Consider the following 9,392-nt stretch of genomic DNA (forward strand, 5'->3'; position numbering starts at 1 on the left):
CAGGGTAGTCCCACCTTGGGGGTCGTCCCAGGTTGTCCTCTGTGTATAGAGTTTGCATGTTCTCCCCGTGCCTGCGTGGGTTTCCTCCGGGCATTCCGGTTTCCTTCCACAGTCCAAAGACATGTAGGTCTTGTCCCTAGGTGTGAATGTGTGTGTGAGTGTGTAGGCCCTGTGATTGACTGGCGGCCTGCCAAGGGCGTCTCCCCGCCTGCCGCCCAATGACTGCTGGGATAGGCTCCAGCATCCCCACGACCCTGAGAACACGATAAGCAATTTGGATAATGAGTAATGAATGAATGTTGGGTTATGACGGGATTATAGTTCAGAGTTCATAGTCATTCATATGTGATAGGGAGTGTAAATCATTTAGGTTCTCTTTTTATCACCGTTTTAAAGCTACAGCAAATTTTGTTCGAACAACCTGATAAAGTGGTCCTACCCTTTTTACTCTCAGCTTTGACTACTGATATCATGGGGTCTAAATGGGTGTGGAGGACACTGTTATCTAGGAGGCTAAAGGTGAAAAAGCATTTATTAACTGGGAGTGTCATGTAGGAATATTGCCTTTTCACACTGGTATATAAATTACCCTGACTGTCCCCCGTCCTCCACTCACCGTTGTCAAACAGCTCTGTGCCAGCTGTCACTATTCAGGACGTGTGGTGTTCCCCCTCTTCACTGACCGAAGCAACTTTACCTCATGGAGCCCCTCATCAAACGTCAGAATTCCCAGCGTTTGGGTCCCCACATCATGCCCACCATGGAGAGGACCTACGCCCACAGTGTCGCCGGAGGAGCAGGGGGCCACGGGACCAGGATATCCACCACTGCCTTTAACAAACGGATGGGTGGCAGCTTTGACTTTGACTACCATTCTGGTCCTGGCAACTTCGTCATGGGGAACGAGAAGGTGAACATGCAGCACCTAAATGACCGTCTGGCCAGCTACATGGAATCAGTGAGGAGCCTGGAGCAGACCAACAGCAAACTGGAGATCAAGATCAGGCAGGCCATAGAGAAGAGAGGCCCTTCTGAGGAGAGGGACTATGGCAAATACAACGCCATCATTATGGAGCTGAGGAGCAAAGTGAGTGCCAGTCAAAGTAAACAGTTATGGGGAACTATCACTAAGCCATAACTAATCGATCAATCAATCAATTTCTGCTCGACTCACATGCAGCCAGCAGTTATATGTCAGTATGTTTAAAGTATCTTTTACAGCTAGATGGGATTAAATTGTGGGTTTATTTAGTAAATTAAGCATAGAAATCTTCTTAGTGGTCAGTTCTTAGTTTTTCTGTTTGCCTCTCCCTGGACTCTGAATAGTAAATCCAGGGGGGGAAATGGCTTTAAGACTGTGGCATTTAATCCAAAGACAACAAGCTTTGATCTTGCTGGTGTGATTCACATCATCCTATCACAGTCTGAATCACTTGAAACTTGCAAGTCAAAAAGCACAAGAGTTAAACGTGAGCGTAATGACAGTAAATAGTCTTGTTAGTAGGTTGTAGTTATATTAGGCATTGGGTGGAAATTGCAGTGCCTGTAAGAGAAGTTGCACCTTGGCCACCTGACAATATTACAACTTCACGTAAACTGATTCAAACTGGAACCCACGGCGTTTCCAAACACATTACTACATAAAATAGCCAAAACAAATTAATAAATATGAAAGAAGATTTTTATAGATTTTATTGCCAAAGATCTATTTTATATTTTGCCACTTTCTTGGCCGTCTTGATGCATGCTCAATAATCCAGGTAAGGAAATCACGGAACGTTAAATCAGTTCATCTGGATACAATGTTTATTGAGGGAAACGTCATCACTCATCTAACACCCCTTTTTCACTGCATGGTACCGGCTCGACTCTACTCTACTCGCTTTTTTTGGCTTTCCATTGGGCAAAAGTTAGGGATAGTACCTGGAACCAGGTACTTTTTTTTGGTACTACCTGCATTGATGCATCGCGAATCAGCAGGATAACCACAGCTATATTACGTAAGGTGGCCCAGTGGTTAGCACTGTTACCTCACAGCAAGAAGGCCTGGGGTTCGAACCCAGGTCCTTTCTGTGTGGAGTTTGCATGTTCTCCTCGTGTCTGTGTGGGTTTCCTCCGGGTGCTCAGGTTTCCTCCCGCCATCAAAAAGACATGTATCGCTCTTGTGGCCGAGCGGAATAAACCGCCGTTCTCGCAATCCGCTCGTCACGTGGCTGGGAGGTTCGTATCCCAGACTCGCCGTAACCGGTCTTGGCCAGGGCGTCCACGGGGTAAGGCCTTCATTAGGCCACCCTTACCCGAGGGATAGTGGGTGTAGATCGGCGTAGTGCTCGGGGACTCGTCGTTCTCCAGCGACCCCTCTGGCCCATCCGGGCGCCTGCAGCCAAGCAACCGAAAGCGTTCTCCCTGTGTCTCCTTCGCGGCCTGAAGGTAGTGCAATCCATGCGAGGCTTCAGCGTGTAAAATAGCGAGAGCAGCCGACACGAGTTTGAAGGAAGCTGGTGTTACGACTATCTCCTTCCTGTGGAAACGTGAGACAGGGGAGTTACTCGACAAGAGTTCCGGCCATATGCCATTGGGTTAATGGGGTGGGATAAGGGGGAACACTAGAAATACATTTATAAATAAAAAAATATAAATAAAATCTTAAAAAAAAACTAATCAACACGCCCACAAATGACCAGCGGGGCTTTGCTGTGAGGGAATACTATCTGCAGTGGAAAACGAAATCCCAAAACGTAAAGCGAGTAGAGTCGAACAGAGTTGAGTTGAGCCAGTACCATGCAGTGGAAAAGGGGCATAAGTGACCTCTTCAGTCTCAACTGACTGCAGGTATCCCCACCTATATAAACAGCAGGTTTGGGGGACACCTGCTGTTTATAAGGGTGGGGATACCTGCAGTCAGCTGAGACTGAAGAGGTAATTTAGATGAGTGATGATGTTTCTCTCAGTAAACGTTGAGTCCAGATGAACTGATTCAATTTTCTGTCACTTTCTTGACTATTTAAAACTCGAATTTAACTATGATGCAACCAGCAGTTCCACATCACAATCAGAAGTGGGATGATTTATGCAGTAGATTCAGTATATAGTATCAGCGGTCAAATTAGTCCATCAATCTTTCCTTGGATCACATGACAAATCTTTCTTGTAAGACCATGATATTCAGTGCCAGTCAAAAGAGAACCCACTTTGGTCTCACTGCTGTGATTTACAGCATCTTACAGCATTGTGTCATTAGCCTGTATATTTATTTCAAACAAAATAAATACCTTTTTTTCATATTTCCCTTTCCTGCAGATACTTGGCATGACCAAGGGTAATGCAGAGCTTGCCATTGCAAATGATAACGCACGGCTCGCCGCAGACGACTTCAGAGTCAAGTGAGTGCTCAGGTTTAAGTAGAAAATGAGAAGGGCAGGGCGTCCGGGTAGCGTAGCGGTCTATTCCGTTGCCTACCAACACGGGGGGTCACCGGTTCGAATCCCTGTGTTACCACCGGCTTTGTCGGGCATCCCTAGAGACACAATTGGCCGTGTCTGCGGGTGGGAAGCCAGATATGGGTATGTGTCCTGGTCGCTGCACTAGCGTCTCCTCTGGTTGGTCGGGGCACCTGTTTGTGGGGGAGGGGGAACTGGGGGGAATAGGATCTACTACGTCCCCCTGGCGAAACTCCAAACTGTCAGGTGAAAAGAAGCGGCTGGCGACTCCACATGTATGACAGGAGGCATGTGGTAGTCTGCAGCCCTCCCCGGAATGGCAGAGGGGGTGGAGCAGCGACCAGGACGGCTTGGAAGAGTGGGGTAATTGGACAGGTACAACTTGGTAGAAAAAGGGGGGGAAATCAAAAAAAAAAGAAAATGAGAAGGACGTTATTTCCAGTTGCAGACTATTTACTTGATGCTTTCGTTCAATATTCATCCATTCTACATCAAAAGTGAACAAATTGCAAGCCGATGTAAACAATTACCCCAAAGTCTACGATAAAGAGAATAAAGCCAAAATAGTAAAGGGTCAAATCGTCAACATAGCAGGTAGATTCACATAAACCGCTATTTTTTTCTTTTTTTTGTTTCAGTTGTGATTTGTATCTTCTTCTGATAGGCTGGAATATGAGACGTCTATGCGTCAGACGGTGGAGGCTGATGTGGCCAGACTGAGGAAACTTCTGGATGACACCAACATAATTCGTATGCACCTGGAAAGTGACACTGAGTCTTTGAAAGAAGAGCTCATCCTCCTGAGAAAGAACCACAAGACGGTAAGGAAAATATACGACAACAAAGTTATTTGGACTAAATCAGATGAACATCTGTGATGGGAGATTTCTCCTTGACAACAAGGAGTGAATGGACATATTAGAAGAATATGGCGATGCGATATGTATCACGATACAGGGGTTATGATTCAATATATTGCGATATACCGCGATACTGTAAGAAAGGCGATACATGGTGATTCCATAGGCCGGTGTTCTTTGTGCTTATGCTACTTCCTGTCTCAGTTTACATTGTTGCATTGGAGTTGGAGAGTCACACGGCTGAAGACAGATTACAACACTTATCTAGCGGTCGTGGGGTTACACACAACACAAAATGTTTGTCACAAACCTTTACACGTAAACATTCCAAAATCGATATAGTGGTTTTGAGAATCAATACATTATCACAAAAGATAATATCGCGATACTCAAGTGCGGTGGCGGCTGGTGCTAAAAAAAATTTTTTTTTGGGGGGGGGATGCAATTTACCTTGGCGCAACACACCTGTCAGCTGTTTTAATGTTTGCACGGTCACAGAGTTATTAAGAAGGACAATACAGCCTATAGATTTTATCAAGGTTCGTAGACGATGGATGATTGACAGTCGAGACGAAGCGTCATGGTGAGTGTGAACTTGATTGACAGCCACAAGAATTGTCCAATCACATTAGATCATTAAAACACCACCAATTCACTGCCAACAAAAGTGGGAGTGTCTCAGAAGCACAGAACTGCGCCCCCTGGAAAATCTGAAGAAACCAATCAGACAGCAGCCTCAGGTCACCTCCTCGCCAAAAGTTTGAGGGCTTACATAAGGTATAATTTGGCCAGCGCCCCTCACCCAGGAAGGATATGTATTCAGACAGAAATCAACCAAACACCATTTGAACCAATATTTAATGGCTGCTGACAGGCGCTCACAGACTGAAACACTTTTATTTCATAATTATTTGCATTATACAACTACATTATATTTAACATGTTCAAGTAGATTTCCATCTCTTGATGTGTGAAGGGGGCGGCGCCCCAGCACCCTGTACTGGCCAGCCGCCACTGCAGTGTATCAATGTTTTCTTACACCCCTAAGACGTACGGGAACCCTTATTATTCAGTTTTGTCCATCATATGTTTGAAGTTGTCGTATAACTGATCCCGAGCCTTGCCTTGTTTATCCAATTATTGGCACTGCTAATGCAACTGCAGACAGCACATGATACTATATGGAGAGGAGGCAAGAGGACAAACAGAGGAGAGGAGACGTAGAGACACAATGCAGGTTTGGGGTGGATTTTGCTGTCGGCGAGGAGCACCTAAAAACATCTGTCTTTCGCCAGCGTTTCTATGGCACCAAATCGCATCACCCATCCTGACAGCAAGGCAGCCTCTGGTTGGGCAGCCATAGGTTGAGCAGGGGGAGGCAGGGCCAGCAACAACACGGCCAGCCAATCATAGAAGGTGGCTTAGGAATAAAACTAATATTATGTAAATGATCGCACAAACAGCCTGGTTCATTAGAAGGGGGTGTGGAGCACTGGAAACCAAATGACATTTGGTGAACACAAACAATCTTCTGTGAAAAAAAAACCAAAAATGTCACAGATGTGTTTCATAGACATACAGCAGTTATACAACTTTGTCAAAAAAAATAAAAATAGGAAAATACCCCACCCCCGTAAAAATGATATTGCTTCCCAAACAAATACATGACCTCTGTGAACCTCTTTGGACAGGATAGGCGAGCCCAGCATTGTTCAAGAAGTTACTCCATTTGTATTTCTCCTTCTACAGGATGTGGCTGAGCTGCGTGCCCAAATCACCCAGGCTGGAGTACAGGTGGATGTTGATGCACCAAAAGGGCAGGATCTGGCCAAGATAATGGAGGAGATTAGAGCCAAGTATGAGCGGATAGCACTTAAGAACCAGGAGGAGCTTAAGGCATGGCATGAATCTCAGGTATGGTAACTGCTACCAGGAGTGCTTATTCACTTGTTCAGCATAGGTCAACATGGGACAAAGAGCAAAATCCAAGGCCTATTTTCATCCAAGATGGAGAGCTATATTCTATATGACAAGTGTATGTATAAGAAACACGGGGGGGGGGGTTTGCTCATGCATCTGACATAAAAATAAATGTTTTTGTCCAGATCACACAAGTGCAGGTCCAGGCAACTGAGAACACAGCCGCCCTGAAAGAGGCAACCACTGAGCTAGGTGAAATCAGGAGGAGGTATCAGTCCCTGGAGATTGAGCTGCAGTCCCAACTTAGCCTGGTAAGAAAGCGCTTTCTTTAGCTTACATTGTTTCCTCTCTTTAGATATAAATTGTGATGTAAATTTCATGCCCAAATACGGGATCCTGGATCCAACCCTGTTTCTGTCCCTGGTAAAAATGCACACGGGTGTAACAAAATTGCTTTTAGTGATGTCCGATGCTAATGCTGACTCTTCGCTTTTGCGTACTGCTCTCTTATTCATCTCTATATTGGCTGAGGTAGATTTTCATCAGTTCTGAAGCTGCATAAAGAAAATACTAGCACTTATTAGATTAGCATAAGCTAGCAATAAGCTAACATAAGCATATTTGCCTCTGAAAATAGCACTGACAAGCATTAGATTAAACAAAAGAACGCTCCAGTAGTCAAATGACGCAATATCTGCACCATGGTTTTAAACATAATCCGTAAAAATTCACAAACATGTTAAAATATGTCATAACCTCATCATATGACATTTCTTCTTCTATAGCGCAACATATTTTAAGAGCAGAACGATCAGCCAACAGGATCCAAAAACCCATTAATTTTCAACATGAAAAATTAACAAGTTAGTCTGAGATCGCCCAAAATGACAACAATAACAAATAGGTCTATCACCGTGTTATCACAAGGGTATAAGAATTTTTGAGTGAAGCCCAATCAATGCATGCTTCGATCCTTTTGTCATGCGATTACTACCTGATCGGCCTCAATTCCTGTCCCAGCTTGTACGGGTTATTTTGTACTAACACGGTTAAAAAAAATTTTTTTAAATCAGTGGAACTTTAACCTTTATTTATTCAGGGGAGATTGCCAAATACATGTATTTATTTTCAGCTGTGTCTGGCATTACAGTAAGGTACAGGCAGTCACAGATAGAAGCCAGCTCACAGGCTCATATCATTGGCCTTTCCAGAAGTGGAAGATGGTGAAAGTACAGGGAGTAGTAGTATAGTATCAGTACAGTATAGTTAGGGGAATAGTATAGTATTAAATCCTACCTCATCCCTTCACTGCCTATGTAAGTCAGCCGATCAATCAATCAGTTGTCCCTCCCCAACTCCAAACAGAAAGCATCTCTGGAGGCCACCCTGCACGACATCGAAATACGATACAACATGGAGTTGGAGAAGTACAACGAGATCCTTCTGAGGCTGCAAGCAGAGCTGACCAAGATCCGCGCCGACATCCAGCAGCAAACACGCGACTATGAGCTCCTGCTCAACATCAAGATGAAACTGGAGGCTGAGATCGCCGAGTACAGGAGGCTGCTGGACGGTGGAGCAGATTTCAAGTGAGTACATAGACAGAGAACCAGGAGTAGAATATATATGTGGAATAAATGGTTGACAGCTCTTTTGAAAGCTAACCAGGCAATCATATGTATCGTTGTAGCAGCAACTTCAAACAAAATCAGTTCTGATCACTACGTTATACAATATGTATATAGTCATACAATAGCAGAGGCAGTAACTCAGTTTATACAAATAGCACCTTTCATCCACAATATCAAAAGAGGGGAAGGGTTACTAGAGAATAAAAATTGAAAAAAAATCAAATCCTTATAATCCTGAATCACTGAAACTGTAATCTACAGAAGTTAATAGTTCTTGTATTAACAATAAATTGATTAATATATTATTCATATTATTAATTGTAACATTAATTACTATTATTATATTATAATTACTTATATTAATTATAACTAATATTAGTACAAGTTTTAATATATTAATAATTATATTCATTAATAATAATATATAGTACTTTCCCTACATTGAGTGTTTCATTTAACGAAATTATATATAATATAAATTATACATTATTATTATTATATACTATATATATTAAATTTATATTCATTATAATATATTATCCATCCATCCATCCATTATCCAAACCGCTTCTCCTGTTCTCATGTTAATCAAAAATAATACATTAATTAATAGTTCTTGTATTAATAATCATCGGCCTGCTTCTCATATCTAAATATGGACCCAAAACGGTTCTCGTAAAGACCCAAGTGGATTTAACATGATCGGTCATACATATGAAAAAAGGATCATGTAGGGTTTTACTATAATGTGTCTGGATTCCACACACACTGAAATGGCCAATGTTGAAACTCTGTTCATCTCAAGGAGTTTACAAATTAGATTCAAAATAGCTTCATGCAAATGTGAAACGAAGCCACGCTCACAGTGAGAACAATAAGGACACGTCATATTGAATTTAACACTTCCCCATCTGTGGCGCTGCTCTCACATGTCAAACTCGGTGTCCAGCTCAAACAAACAAGACAAGAACAAGACAAAATATAAGAAAAATAACAGACCCTTTCAAACTTGTAGACAAACTAGGCTTCCGTTAAAAAGCGATCGAAACAGAAAATTAAAAGTAAAGAAAATCAATGAAGTTAAAAGTTTTCCACTGAATTCTCTTTATCTGTTGCAGTCTTGAAGATGCGGTCGATTCAAAGAAGACGGTTCAGACCAAAGTGGTGACTGTCACCCAGACTCTTGTGAATGGAAAAGTGGTGTCAGAAAGCAAGGACGTCAAAGCCAGTGAACAAGTTGTCGATGCCTGAAAGCTTTGAGAGATGAAGGAAAAAAATAAAAGAGCAAGACGGCCTTTGTAACGAAATAAAATAAAAAAAACGTAATGGAAATCATTGCTGCATTTGCCTTTTTACTTGATCACCTGAAGGCAGTTTTTGGTACAAATGAGGCCTTATGTTGATTTAAACAAAACCAACCTGATACTGACAATAATGTATGCAATAGATACACATGCATGACCAGTTTTATCTTTATACCATGTTCTCTAAATGTCCTTGGGGCGTCCGGGTAGCGTAGGGGCCTATTCCATTGCCTCCCA

General features: G+C 42.7%; 1 protein-coding gene across 1 annotated transcript; it reads left to right on the forward strand.

Annotated features, from left to right (window-relative positions):
* The first annotated feature begins 604 nt into the window (after positions 1-604).
* LOC130106687 (keratin, type I cytoskeletal 18-like) lies at positions 605-9,183 on the forward strand. The gene is made up of 7 exons (XM_056272891.1): positions 605-1,087; positions 3,301-3,383; positions 4,105-4,261; positions 6,050-6,214; positions 6,406-6,531; positions 7,586-7,809; positions 8,970-9,183. The coding sequence occupies exons 1-7, from the start codon at positions 701-703 to the stop codon at positions 9,100-9,102; spliced, it is 1,275 nt and encodes a 424-aa protein (XP_056128866.1). The 5' UTR covers positions 605-700; the 3' UTR covers positions 9,103-9,183.
* The last annotated feature ends 209 nt before the right edge of the window (positions 9,184-9,392 follow it).

This window comes from Lampris incognitus, chromosome 2, assembly GCF_029633865.1.
Source record: "Lampris incognitus isolate fLamInc1 chromosome 2, fLamInc1.hap2, whole genome shotgun sequence".
Lineage (NCBI taxonomy): Eukaryota > Metazoa > Chordata > Actinopteri > Lampriformes > Lampridae > Lampris > Lampris incognitus.